The 15022-nt window shown below is 41.8% G+C and overlaps 1 protein-coding gene across 2 annotated transcripts in view; it reads left to right on the top strand.

Moving 5' to 3' along the window:
- The first annotated feature begins 2094 nt into the window (after nt 1–2094).
- Nucleotides 2095–15022, top strand: part of LOC118369548 (gamma-aminobutyric acid receptor subunit pi) — a 73508-nt gene continuing 60580 nt past the window's right edge. The window contains exons 1-2 of one of the 2 annotated variants that reach the window (XM_035754026.2): nt 2095–2444; nt 7774–7863. In XM_035754026.2, coding sequence (XP_035609919.1) covers nt 7808–7863 — 56 coding nt within the window. In that variant the 5' untranslated portion in view covers nt 2095–2444; nt 7774–7807. The remainder of the gene's footprint in view (nt 2445–7773; nt 7864–15022) is intronic. The other variant, XM_035754024.2, reaches the window with a different exon arrangement.

The following is a 15022-nucleotide window of genomic DNA, read 5'->3' as shown; positions in this document are numbered from 1 at the left end:
CTGTCAATCACCCAGTGTCCGAACTGGCTTTGGCAGGTTCACACGACTTGCGTTCGCTGTACACAACCAAACAGCACCTCACACTTGTAGATGACACCTACTGGTTTATGTTTCAGAAACCGACATCATACGAAGGTGGGTGGTTCCTAAAACACAGAGGGGGATAAAGATAGCCCATGCCCACAACGAGCCATGTGGAGGCCATAGGGGTATTGTCCGAGGGTATTGTCGGACGGGCCACAGTGTCCCCGACCCACCCCTGTCTCAGTCTCCAGGATCTATGCTGCAATAGTTTATGTGCCGGTGGGCTAGGGTCAGTCTGTTATATCTGGTGTAATTATCCTGGTTACCTGTGTGAATTTAATTATGCTCCCTCTAATTTTCTCTCCCTCCCCTCCCGGAGGACCTGAGCCCTAGGATCATGCTTCAGGACTCCCTGGCCTGATGACTCCTGGCTGTCCCCAGTCCACCTGGTCATGCTGCTGCTCCAGTTTCAGCTGTTTTGCCTTCAGCTAGGGAACCCTGACCTGTTCACCGGACGTGCTACTTTGTCCCAGACCTGCCGGTTTCGACTCTCTCTCTCCACCACACCTGCTGTCTTGACCTCTGAATGCTCGGCTATGAAAGGCCAACTGACATTTACTCCTGAGGTACTGTTGCACCCTCTACAACCATTGTGATTATTATTTGACCCTGCTGATCACCTATGAACGTTGTAACATCTTGAAGAATAATCTGGCTTTAAATGGCCATGTACTCTTATAATCTCAACCCGGGACACAGCCAGAAGAGGACTTTCCACCCCTCAGAGCCAGGTTCCTCTCTAGGTTTCTTCCTACGTTCCTGCCTTTCAAGGGAGTTTTTCTTTGCCACCGTGCTTCTATATCTGCATTGCTTTCTGTTTGGAGTTTTAGGCTTGGTTTCTGTATCGCACTTTGTGACATCTGCTGATGTAAAAAGTGCTTTATAAATAAATGTGATTGATTGAGTGTAGCCCACAGCCATATGTCATAGCCATATCAGGGCCTAACATAAGGACAACTCAGAGAATGCTATTATGTTCTTCTGAAATAGACCACATTTTCTTCATATCATGTTTCTTTAGACCTGTCTAAAATGAATCATGGGTTCATTAGACTTTTTAACAGGTCTGCATCAGTGGTTTATAGACTATGCATGGAAGCCAGGAGATGCTAAACTTGTTTATGTTAATTATTGGTCAATTACTGTGAGACGGGCAGTTATTTGCTTGACATTCACTGGCTGACCAAATTTCATGACCGCCACAGCCCTACACACCGGAAACTTTTGAGTGTGGAAAAACCCAGGAGAGTTGCAGTTCTTGACACATTCAAACCGGTGTGCCTGGCACCCACTACCATACCCGGTTCAAAGGCACTGAAATAGTTTGTCTTGCCCATTCACCCTCCGAACGGCACACATACACAATCCACGTCTCAATTTCCTCAAGGCTTAAAAATCCTTATTTAACCTGTCTCCTCGGCTTGATCTACACTGATTGAAGTGGATTTAACAAGTGACATCAATAAGGGATCATAGACTGACCAGGGGAATCCAGGTGAAAGCTATGTCACTGACTCACTCGATGTGTGTAGCTACTTCTCTGTGGTGAGGCGAACTGTTAAACTAGCACTGACAGGATTATTTTCACTTCATTACTTCAGAGTACCAATAAATCAGCAAAGGCACATTACGGGCTGTGTCAAAGGTCCAATTATAACTATGAGAATATGACACAAATCATATTTCTTTGTTGAGTTTCAAAGTTTAAATAGGACTACATGTAATGGAATAAATACATTTTATATAGGCTGTTATGTAAAGTGTTGGCTAATTTAAGAATAGGATGTCTTCCATATGCTTGGATGTTGCCATCCCAGAAATGACATTCATTTCCTCTGCGATTGGCTCCTTTGGGCTTCAATAATTGACAGGCTACTATGCTTTGTTCGACAACGACTTTGTACCGGTGTTAAATGGGAGGTGATTTTGCCACTCTCAATGTAGCTTCCCAATGACAAATAAATTAAATTAAAGCTATCACATTATCCAATGGTGGTCTTAATTTTAATCGTTTTTTTTCAACAAAGGAATTATATAAATAGTGGAAATACATGAATTTGTTCTGAATGGGCCAAGTTATTGTTGGTGACATTCATCTCGTGCATTGTCTTTAGAGACCCAAAAGCAGCGGTAGGGTTGGAAGGTAGGACCTTTGCGATTCACTGTGCGTAAGCGGCTTCTCATTGTCGACGGGAATTCGCTGACAGAGCACCAGTTGTTTTCGCGTGCAGATGTTGGCGACTGAAGTGGCTACCGGTTACAACTTTAATTTGAATGCTAAGGAAAATTCGATGACAGGTACTCTTATCGCTAGTATAAGCTGAAATGTTTGGTATGCGCTCGGACACCAATCACTACAGGTAAGAATGTGCCTACGTGCTTTTAACTTTGTAGTAGCCTGTTTAGCAAATATGATACAACAACCCTTGAATTTTGGCATGCACAATGAATGATTCTTGGGGTTGTACTTACGTTTTACATGTTTGAATATGGTTGAGTAAACCTACCTTCAATCAAGGGAACATGTTTCGTTTGTTGAGCATATTGGTTTGTTTACAGCCAAGTCAGTAACGTTACGCTGAAGCTTCGTAGACTTTCAATTGTTTGTAAATGGTTTGCTAATTTATGTTTTGAATATGAAAAGTAGCCTAATAAACAATACCATTCGTAGGTTAATGTTTTATTATTATTATATATATATTTTTTTTACAAATATCTCCAATATCACATTTGTGTCATATACAAGTGAAGCACTGAACAATAGCCTATCTTATAATAATGTCATTATAACCTTGTGTATAGGGTGAAAACAGCTTTGTAGGGATTGAGTGAACATTTCATATTCATTCAGTTTTGTGGATATCAACGCTGTGTGACCGTTGCGCTCATAAAGATTGGAGGTCGTGTGTAAATGTTCCACTTAAAAGAAAGGATGCCGTGGGGCTAAACTATAATTTACTGTATGGGTAGCCATGCTTGATGTTGAATGCTTGATTGACTATTACTGAGTACAATATTCACTTTGCTATTGCGGTTAATTAGAACATTTTAGTTGGGGTCAAGACCTCGACAAATTGCCATCACCCATTATGCACTTAAATTATTTTGGGGAACGGGGATTTCAAAGTGACAAGGAGTGGCAGCGCTCACACCAGGTGAAGGTCATAAACACATTTCATACAGTCCCTCATGATATATGTAGATCTGCATCCATGTGTGGATGTGCGCGTTTTAGTGGAACTGGGTGTTCATGTGCTGATGGAGTGGAGGATTTATATGGTTATTCATTATTATGTAATGCCGGCTAATCTTTATTTGGCGCATACAATTAATTGATTGTTCTTATCGTGGGGTCGTAACGATTCACCGAAACTCATCCGTCCGGGTTCATCTGTCCACTGGAGCCCAAACCGATCCAAATGAAGCATGCATTGGTCAGAAAACCTATTCAAACATGACTAATCTCCGGTTCCCTAATGTGTTTTACTCATATTGTTTTATTCCGAAAATGATTCTAATCTGTTGTGACAATTTATGTGTCCTCTCCTGCTGTTCAGTAGCCCACCGAACTTGTAAGCATGTAACTGCGTGTGTCTGATAACAACTGTGCGTGCGCACGTCGCACAGTGCGGTAGACAGCTAATCACGCCAACAAGGTAGGTCTATCTCTGTTCTAGGCTATTCGTACATCTGCTCGACACCGTCAGCATTCAGATTAGGATATAGCTTTTGCAATATCAAATCATATGCTTTATTAGTTGAATTGTTCAGGCTCGCAATAAAGCATACTTTGGATACAAACAGTCATAGTATGTATATTTGGTTATTTTTTAAATAACAGGTCATTTCATAAAGTACATCAATAATTTATGCAAGCTGTGTGTGCTGTCATTCATTAGAAAAAGCTGGAGAAGTTATCCAGTAAAATTCCAAACGTCTAAACTATTGGCTTTTGAGACGGGTGTAAAATTACAAAGTTCCATTATAGTCATTGGCTAAATGTCAATTAATTGGCTAAATGTTATGCCCCCCCGGGGGCATAAATTGATAGTGGGGTGGTAGATGCTCAGCCTGCCCTATGGCTCAGCTCTGGGTCAGTGGCTGGAAGGGAACCAACTATTGTCGAAATAATGGTTAGGGTTTTAAAATGCGATTTTTGACAGTAATTTGACAAGAGATTAATCCCTTCTAGCCATGACACAGCTCAGGTGCAAACACACAACCTTGACATCGACACACACACTAATCTTTGATAAGTAATCTCAGACAGATCCAGCAGCAGATATTAATTTAAAATGGAAAATTAATATGCTCACGCAAAAAATGTTAGTGTATCGAATCAAACAATCGTATCAATTCGTTCCCCTAATCAAATCGTTCCCCTAATCAAACCGAAACTCACCATATAGGCTCCGATGTATCTTGCTAGATGCGTATCTCAGTAGTAATTTCCACTTTAGCCTATTGCTACCCTCAGGCTATGAAGCCTATCAGATTAAATAAAGTAGCTGTCAGCTGTTGGCAAGAATTCTGAAGCACCAAACTGCTCTAGAGTACTTTGATGTTGTTTCATGTAATCAAGTAGTGTATACAAATGAGGAGTCAGGTCTGATCTTATCTCGAAAGAAAAGAGAAACACTTGACCTGTTCATGGAGGCTGGAGGTTTTGAAATGTCCCTTTCTCCCAAAAATATGTACATTTTTGTGATTTGAGTAACAGCCAAGACAACTGTCTCTGTTCCGGTGCAGCTCTGTAAAAAAAAACACAATGTGACTTATTTATTTTTGCTCATTTTTTTTGTTTCAATAAATCTCACCGCAGTATGCGTAAACCAGTTGCACAGCAGATTTAGCTGCCAGTCATGCATGATATTAAAAGAGGAAGTAGGGAGCTGAAGTCAATGTGATTTTACATTAACTGGGTTGTGCAGAGAGGTGATGGGAAGGCCCGCTCCTTATCTTAAAAACTCCAGTGCTCAGAATGTCATTTCCTCTTCCCACCCAGTGACAACATAGCAGATTTAACACATTTTAAAAAAGTAATCCAAAGGCAACAAACATGGATTGGATGACGCACAGTGGTAAGGAACTCCTTTCCATGTGTATATCTCCCCTTTTCCCACCCTGCTGTGCTCGTTATATGCTGTCTGAGGTGTGGGTAGAGACTATGCCCTGTGCAAACATTACTCTGCAGAATTGGTGGTTTGGCAGACAGGCAGTGCTATGAGATGATGAGGTATGGGTGCAGCTGGGACCTGGAGGGTGGCACAGAGCACCAGGTGGCTCATCCCTCCTTCCTGATTCAGATTGATGGGCCTCATCTCCCAACCGCCCACTCTCTGGCCCAGGTGCATCATGGGAGTGAGGGCCAGGAACATTTGGGTTTGGGTTTGGGCTGACCTGGCTGTCCCATCCGTGTGGCCCTTTGTGCCCTGTCTGACTTGGGATGTTGGAGTGGCACTGTCATCACTCATCTGGGATGAGGTCTGATGCCAAAAACTGTCCTGATGTAGCCAAGCACTCCCTCAAGCTGTCACAGTGTCCAGATGTACATTCAGATCAACTATTTTTAGTGATATTTTATTCAACAAAAATATTTGATTGTCTTCTTCTTTTTCTTCTTATTTGATCATTGTTATCATCATCATCATCATCATTATTATTATTATTATTATTATTATTATTATTATTATCATCATCACCTTCTTCTTCTTCATCAGTACCGCCACCACCAGCACCACCATCTCAAAATGCAAGCTCCTTTCCAACCACATTCATATCCACTCAAAGCCTGCAGATTCCCCAAAATGATTTAGGAGGCGGGAGCAAGGTCACAAGCATCCCTACGCTGATGCAGGGCGACGGGAGCCAGAAACCCGTCTGGAATGATGAGGAGGATAAGTCAATTAGAGCCCAAATCAAAACATCGGAACTCGCAGACGAAACAGAGTGTTGCATAGGAGAGGGAACCGCTGTGTTTAGCCGACTGCTCAGACAAAGTCCTCAGGGCCTGCTGTGCCTGTAAGAGAGGCGAGCTGTGCTGGTGGAACATATTTATAAAATCAGCTCAGCTCTAAGTGCTACAGCAGTGTGGGATGTAGTGGGTACTATAATACCTGTTTCCCATGGAAGAAAGCAATGTTTTGACCATTACACCACGAGGTACTGTATATCAGTCTTGGGCTGAGAGTGACACTGTTTTTGATGTCGCAGGCAGGGTTATCTTATCACCAGACCGTGAACCCTACTCACGTTCGCTACACCGACCGAAAACAAACTCTGCTGACTCTGATATTTTTCCACACTGTCCTTTTCATCAACTGTGGTGGATGAGTAAACTGGCTAGCTCAGTACAGCCCGGCTTGACTTGGTTGCGCTTGGCCGGTAGTGCAGAAATGGTATAAGTTAGTGGTCAGGGTCTCAGTCCCAGTTGCCTTTAAATGGTCAGAGAACAAGTCAGGATACAGGACAAGGAAAAAAACAAACATCAAGACCACGAGGGGGTCTGACACAGAGGTGACTCACCAAGCACACCAGGCGGGAAGTGAAAAAACACAGAAAAGGGCAGAACATTTGATCATGTGCTCAGTAACTCAAATGCATATATTTTTTCCACCCACTTTTGCCCTTTTCAAATCAGCTTAAAATCAAATGATAGACAAGATGACAGGGTTCTGAAATATGGCTGATACCTCTTGAGAGGTTTAATTAGACACTGCTGTGTGTTTGAGGGTGGTCAGTGTATTTGGTGGGTGACAAGTAGAATTTTAGCTGACTGACATACTGTACTTAAGCACAGCTGGACAGGGCAGATTAGGCAACAGGCCCCTACACTGAAAATTATTGAGACAGTGACATAAATACAGTGGGGCAAAAAAAGTATTTAGTCAGCCACCAATTGTGCAAGTTATCCCACTTAAAAAGATGAGAGAGGCCTGTATGGCCAAACTGTTCTATTTTTGTTTCGTCAGACCAGAGGACATTTATCCAAAAAGTATGATCTTTGTCCCCATGTACAGTTGCAAACCGTAGTCTGGCTTTTTTATGGCGGTTTTGGAGCAGTGGCTTCTTCCTTGCTGAGCAGCCTTTCAGGTTATGTCGATATAAGACTTGTTTTACTGTGGATATAGATAGTTTTGTACCTGTTTCCTCCAGCATCTTCACAAGGTCCTTTGCTGTTGTTCTGGATTTGATTTGCACTTTTCACTCTAGGAGACAGAACACGTCTCCTTCCTGAGCGTTATGGCAGCCACGTGGTTCCCATGGTGTTTATACTTGCATACTATTGTTTGTATGGAAGAACGTGGTACCTTCAGGCGTTTGGAAATTGCTCCGAAGGATGAACCAGACTTGTTGAGGTCTTGGCTGATTTCTTTTGATTTTACTATGCTGTCAAGCAAAGAGGCACTGAGTTTGAAGGTAGGCCTTGAAATACATCCACAGGTACACCTCCAATTTACTCAAATTATGTCAATTTGCCTTTTAGAAGCTTCTAAAGCCATGACATTTTCTGGAATTGAATTGGAAGACTGGTGTTTGGGAGTCATTTTCACTGGTTCTGAACTAAATATTATTCAGTAGATGAACACATGCATTGAAAATGCTGGTACAAACTGTACTCGTGAAAACACAATAGACTGAGTATACCTATGTTATGGATTTAATTTTCTCTGTATCCTCTTATTTCAGATAGACTCCACTAGACACCTCCACACCTCCAGCAATGATGGCTGTGCTCCGCTCTGGAGTGAGAGTGTTCATCATGCTCCTCATTAGCAGGTAAGATACCTTACAGTAGAAGGGTTACAGTGACTGCCTGGGACCTGTGGGTATGTATGAATGGTGATTTTACAAAAGTCAGTCTGAGACATTGTTACATTTTTTTTAATGAGGTGTTACTGGGACCAGTGTGAAGGATGTATTTTGTGTGTGTGTGTGTGTGTGTGTGTGTAAGAGAGAGAGAGATAAAGCAATTCTCCATTGGTTATTTAACTGAGGCACATCAATACTCAATCATGACTCCCCATGCATTACTCAGAAGCATTGGAATTCTCCACAGAAGCATTGAAATTCACATTGACACTGGCACGGTGCAGCACCAGTGAGGCAGCCCTCAGCACCAAGCACTGAGTCAAATCGGTTGTGCTAATGCCTTCAGGGGTCATGCAGAGAGGATGATGGGATGTTGTGGTGCATATTTGACGCTTACCGTGACAGGAACTCATCCTGTTCTTGCCAGTCCATTTTGTTGCAGGCACAATATCCTCCATGCACAACTTAGAAAAGTCCAACCCACTGGGTACCACCTTATTCTGCCATAAAATGTTGGTCCATGGCACACTAGCACTGGCCCCATCCCCTCTGAGATTAGCATAACAGCAGGAGGCCTGGAAGTCAGTGGTGTCGAGTGTTATATGTTTTAGGTACAGATGCTTTGGTCCACAGTGTCCCATCCCACACGGTCTTTGTCCATTCATGCACACAGATAATTGTTTTAATTTTTTATTTAACCTTTATTTATACAGGGTTTTCTCATTAAGATCAAATCTATTTTTCAAGAGAGACCTGGTCCAACAGCCGCAGGGGGAACAGTTTCAGACAAAACAACTGACTTACACTGACACAACATTGAACAAAACTATAGACACACTTACAATACAACAATGACATATTATGTAAAGAAACACAAGTGTCAACTAAAAAACTGCTGTCCTAAAGACAATTACACTCTTCTCTGATATTTACCTCGACCAAGTGTTTAACTCCACCAACGTGACTAGGTCATCAAATGTTTTAATGTCCAGGACCACGGACTTGACGAACTAAAACTATTTCTACCATGACATGTTCTAATTCTTGCTACTGTGAAAAGCAAATGAGAATGGAATCGTAAATGATATTTATTTACTGACCTGATGAAAAAAGAACAGAGATAAAGTGGCATTTAACCCAATGTGGCCATATAAATCAGTGTATAAGCCTACGCGAGATCAATGACGACCTGCCAATGGTGCTATAGAGATCACAATGATGTGTTGGACGTTTTTGATTTGGAATGAACCTGAGGGACGCATGATATACTCATATGTAACTGACAGTTAGACTTACAGGTTATGTCGTTGTCCTTTGTTTGAATTGTTTATGTGTCCGCTGTGCGGGGGAAATGATAATACAAGCGGAACTACGTAGCTAATACTGTTGTAACGGGGATCCTTATTGTAGCAACACACCTTTGGAGGGAAGGCAATCATGCGCTGCGTTAGCTAAGTTTTCATGTCATCGGGTGTAGTTCATAAAGGTTGAAGAGTGTATGTTAGGATGAAGTGTGAATTCATGCCAGGAATAATAAGTGTGAAGTTTGATTTCCTCCCTTCTGTAATAAGCAGCCAATGAGGTATTTGTTCCTTTATTCATGTGTTAATCTGAACCTGTTATAACGCCGGTTAAACTGTTATGTATGTAAGCACTTCAGAGTTATACCAAGCTAATAAGTCACTACTTTATAGTTCTCACGGAAGGTGATAATTCTGACTAAAACTACAGAATAAAGCCGCCAGTTAAAATCAAGGAACGGTTGTGCTCGTGGTTACTGAAGGGAGCTACATCATATGCTGAATCAAATGCTCTCAGGGTAGTGGTTGAGGCCTGCATATAGAGTAGCAGTCAAAAGTTTGGACACACCTACTCATTCCAGGGGTTTTCTACATTGTAGAAAATAGTAAAAACATCAAGACATCATAAATCAGGACATCACACCTATGAAATAACACATGAGATCATGTAGTAACCAGAAAAGTGTTAAACAAATATATTTGAGATTCTAGAAGTAGCCACCCTTTGCCTTGATGACAGTTTTGCACACTCTTGGCATTCTCCCAACCAGCTTCATGAGGTAGTCACCTGGAATGCCTTTTGATTAACAGGTGTGTCTTTTTTAAAAGTTAATTTGTGGAATTTCTTTCTTCCTTAATGCGTTTGAGCCAATCAGTTGTGTTGTGACAAGGTAGGGGTGGTATACAGAAGATAGCCCATCAAGCGCTATGATGAAACTGGGTCTCATGACGACCGCCACAGGAAAGGAGAGGAAATCTGTCCTTTGGTCTGAGGAGTCCAAATTTGAGATTTTTGGTTCCAACCGCGGTGTCTTTGTGAGATGCAAAGTAGGTGAACGGATGATATCTGCATGTGTGGTTCCTACTATGAAGCATGGAAGAGGAGGTGTGATGGTGTGGAGGTGCTTTTCTGGTGATACTGTCTGTGATTTATTTAGAATTCAAGGCACACTTAACCAGCATGGTTACCACAGCATTCTGCAGCGATACACCATCACATCTGGTTTGCTCTTAGTGGGACTATAGTTTGTTTTTCAAGAGAACAATGACCCAACACAGAGTGCTGCATCAGATGACCCGGCCTTCACAATCACACAACCTCAACCTAATTTTTATTCCATTTTTTTTAACCTTTATTTATCTAGGCAAGTCAGTTGAGAACAAATTGTTATTTACAATGACCGCCTACCACCGGCCAAACCCTATCCCGGACTACGCTGGGCCAATTGTGCACCACCCTGTGGGACTCCCAATCCCGGCCGGGTTGTGATACAGCTCAGGATCGAACCAGGGCCTGAAGTCTAGGGTCTAGCACTGAGATGCAGTGCCGTAGACCGCTGTGCTACTCGGGAGCAGATGGTTTGGGATGAGTTGGAGTGAAGGAAAAGCAGCCAACAAGTGCTCAACATATGTCCTTCAAGACTGTTGGAAAAACATTCCAGGTGAAGCTCGTTGAGAGAACGCCAGGAGTGTGCAAAGTGGATACTTTGAAGAACATGAAATATATTTGATTTGTTTAACACTTTTTTTGGTTATTACATGATTCCATATGTGTTATTTCGGAGTTTTGAAGTCGTCACTATTATTCTATAATGTAGAAAATTGTATAAATTGTATAAATATAAAGAAAAAATATTGAATGAGTAGCTGTGTCCAAACGTTTGACTGGTACTGTAGATAATGTATATGTTACCAGCTCCTTCCTGGCCTCATGAGAAAAACAGGCCTTATGCCAGTAATAAAAACATATTCTCAGTTTGAGCTTCCTTATCAAGTTCTCCACATGAACAGTGAAGCTCAGCTTGTCATCTACCCACACTCCCAAATATTTAAACATATATATATATATATATATATATATATATATATATACACAGTGAGGGAAAAAAGTATTTAGTCAGCCACCAATTGTGCAAGTTCTCCCACTTAAAAAGATGAGACAGGCCTGTAATTTTCATCATAGGTACAGTTCAACTATGGCAGACAAAATCAGAAAAAAAATCCAGAAAATCACATTGTAGGATTTTTGAATTAATTAATTTGCAAATTATGGTGGAAAATAAGTATTTGGTCAATAACAAAAGTTTATCTCAATACTTTGTTATATACCCTTTGTTGGCAATGACAGAGGTCAAACGTTTTCTGTAAGTCTTCACAAAGTTTTTACAAACTGTTGCTGGTATTTTGGCTCATTCCTCCATGCAGATCTCATCTAGAGCAGTGATGTTTTGGGGCTGTTGCTGGGCAACACAGACTTTCAACTCAAAGATTTTCTATGGGGTTGAGATCTGGAGACTGGCTAGGCCACTCCAGGACCTTGAAATGCTTCTTACGAAGCCACTCCTTCATTGCCCAGGCAGTGTGTTTGGGATCATTGTCATGCTGAAAGACCCAGCCATGTTTCATCTTCAATGCCCTTGCTGATGGAAGGAGATTTTCACTCAAAATCTCACGATACATGGCCCCATTCATTCGTTCCTTTACACGGATCAGTTGTCCTGGTCCCTTTGCAGAAAAACAGCCCCAAAGCAAGTCAGTTAAGAACAAATTCTTATTTTCAATGACAGCCTAGGAACAGTGGGTTAACTGCCTTATCAGGAGCAGAACGACAGATTTTGTACCTTGTCAGCTCAGGGATTTGAACTTGCAACCTTTCGGTTACTAGTCCAATGCTCTAACCACTAGGCTACCCTGCCGCATAATGTTTCCACCCCCATGCTTCACAGTAGGTATGGTGTGGTATGGTGTTCTTTGGATGCAACTCAGCATTCTTTGTCCTCCAAACAGGACGAGTTGAGTTTTTACCAAAAAGTTATATTTTGGTTTCATCTGACCATATGACATTCTCCCAAACTTCTTCTGGATCATCCAAATGCTCTCTAGCAAACTTCAGACGGGCCTGGACATGTACTGGCTTAAGCGGGGGACACGTCTGGCACTGCAGGATTTGAGTCCCTGGCGGCGTAGTGTGTTACTGATGGTAGGCTTTGTTACTTTAGTCCCAGTTCTCTGCAGGTCATTCACTAGGTCCCCCCGTGTGGTTCTGGGATTTTTGTTCACCGTTCTTGTGATCATTTTGACCCCACGGGGTGAGATCTTGCATGGAGCCCCAGATCGAGGGAGATTATCAGTGGTCTTGTATGTCTTCCATTTCCTAATAATTGCTCCCACAGTTGATTTCTTCAAACCAAGCTGCTTACCTATTGCAGATTCAGTCTTCCCAGCCTGGTGCAGGTCTACAATTTTGTTTCTGGTGTCCAGCTCTTGACAGCTCTTTGGTCTTGGCCATAGTGGAGTTTGGAGTGTGACTGTTTGAGGTTGTGGACAGGTGTCTTTTATACTGATAACAAGTTCAAACGGGTGCCATTAATACAGGTAACGAGTGGAGGACAGAGGAGCCTCTTGTTTGTAGGTTGTTTGTAGGTGACCAAATACTTATTTTCCACCACAATTTGCAAATAAATTAATAAAAAATCCTACAATGTGATTTTCTGGATTTTTTTTCTCAGTTTGTCTGTCATAGTTGAAGTGTACCTATGATGAAAATTACAGGCCTCTCTCATCTTTTTAAGTGGCAGAACTTGCACAATTGGTGGCTGACTAAATACTTTTTTGCCCCACTGTGTGTGTGTGTGTGTGTGTGTGTGTGTGTGTGTGTGTGTGTGTGTGTGTGTGTGTGTGTGTGTGTGTGTGTGTGTGTGTGTGTGTGTGTGTGTGTGTGTGTGTGTGTGTGTGTGTGTGTGTGTGTGTGTGTGTGCATATATATATGTGTTTGTATTTTCCCCAGTGAGAGGCTGACATTCACTGTGGTCCTCTGTAGCAGGTCATGTCCTGCAGACGGTCATTCAGGGATGGCACCAGGACGCAGGCACGAATTAGCCATGGCAGAACATTAGCAGATTGTTTGAGCGTCATGACCTCCAGTACTGCTTGTAGCATGTTTCTCGATGACGCAGTGACAGATCCAATGGCTTCATCTCTATCATTGCAGAGAGGGCAGCTCAGCTCAGTGTAGCCCAGTGTATTTTATGGACTTGTGAGTGAGATAAGCCTCACCCTCACCGTTACCCAGGTGATTTGAAAGAGGGCTATTATAGAAGGGCCACCGGCGCATACAACCATATCAACAACCATGACAACAAATTAGCTGCAGCCTGACAGTATTAACTCTGCCGAGGTCATTTCCCAATAGCAAACAAACATGTTTCACACTGTGGCCTGTGTCATGTCATAATAGAAATAGGACACACAAGCATTATGGAGGTCATAGTTCTCAACCATAGAGGTACATTTATAGTAAGAGCCACAAAACCTTAGCTGACAATGGAGATGAAGACAGGCAATGTCTGCCCTCAGATAACTGCCTCCTCTCATGTCCCCGTGACTCCCCTTGAAAGCACTAGCAACTTCACTAGTGTTTAATTCTCCTCCCATTGGAAAGAACAAAGAGCGAGAGAATCAAGGGGAGAGGCTGGATCACAGCTGGGTGACTTGAAAAAACAGACATGTTTGGAGAAGATGTTCAAATAATGCGATAGGTACTGTGTAACTGTGTAGCCGTGCCAGACGTATTAAACATGTGTATGAACTGTGACAATCACATAAACATCAAAGGCTATCTATTTTCCCAGTTGGAGTCATTTATCACGGAACTCAGACAGATCCCACACCCTTTATTTATCCATCTATTACATCAAATAACCCAACTGTCAATCAGAACCAATTTGCAGTTCCACTGCTTCTGACAGGGTGTTTTGTCAGAAAGCAAAAAAATCTGTCAAATGAACTATCACTGAGTTGTTGGAGCATTCCACGGCTAAGTTTACTAGGGTGTTAGGTTGCCAATGCACCTTTCACTTCCTAGTCCCTATTTATACAGTTTTTGAGATCCAAGTACCACAGAAAATCCTCTGCACAGTGGGGTCATGCATTAGCCTTGTATTAATATGTTAATGGTGCGGGAAGTTGTGTTGAGGGATAGCATGCCAAAACAAACCTTTTCATCTTATTTTGGGAGTTTGGCCTCTTTTAGTGCACTGTAGTTCTCTCTAAATCATGCTGAACTGGAATTAGCTGAAATCTTCGACCCTATTGTCTTTCAAAATTATACAATACAGTAGTTTATGTTCTACACTCATAAGTAGGGTGTTTTTAGATATCCTTTCACCCTGAAGGGAGCTAAAACACTTGTAAATTGTTAATAGCTGTGCTCTGATGTACAGTACTTCAGCCCCATAACTCACTGAGTTAGGACAGGATCCTAATTGGATCGTTCATTGTGTAAAGCCGCGATAGCTCACTTTTTTTTTTACAAACAACAAACACCATTTTCAATCATAGGATGAAGAGTCCCACATGAAAATATACTACAGTATACTGTATAATTACTATATGTACAGTGCCTTCATAAAGTATTCACACCCCTTGGGTTTTTCCATATTTTGTTGTGTTACAAGGTGAGATTAAAATGGATTGAATTATAATTTTTTGTCAACGATCTACACAAATTACTCTGGGATGTCAAAGGGGAATAAAAATTCTAACATTTGTAAAAAGCAAAACAATTATATATTGATTACATAAGTATTCAACTCTGTGTTAATACA

The sequence above is a fragment of the Oncorhynchus keta genome, chromosome 36, assembly GCF_023373465.1.
Source record: "Oncorhynchus keta strain PuntledgeMale-10-30-2019 chromosome 36, Oket_V2, whole genome shotgun sequence".
Lineage (NCBI taxonomy): Eukaryota > Metazoa > Chordata > Actinopteri > Salmoniformes > Salmonidae > Oncorhynchus > Oncorhynchus keta.
The sequence above is the reverse complement of the archived record's forward strand: the minus strand, read 5'-3'. Positions and strand labels throughout refer to the sequence as shown.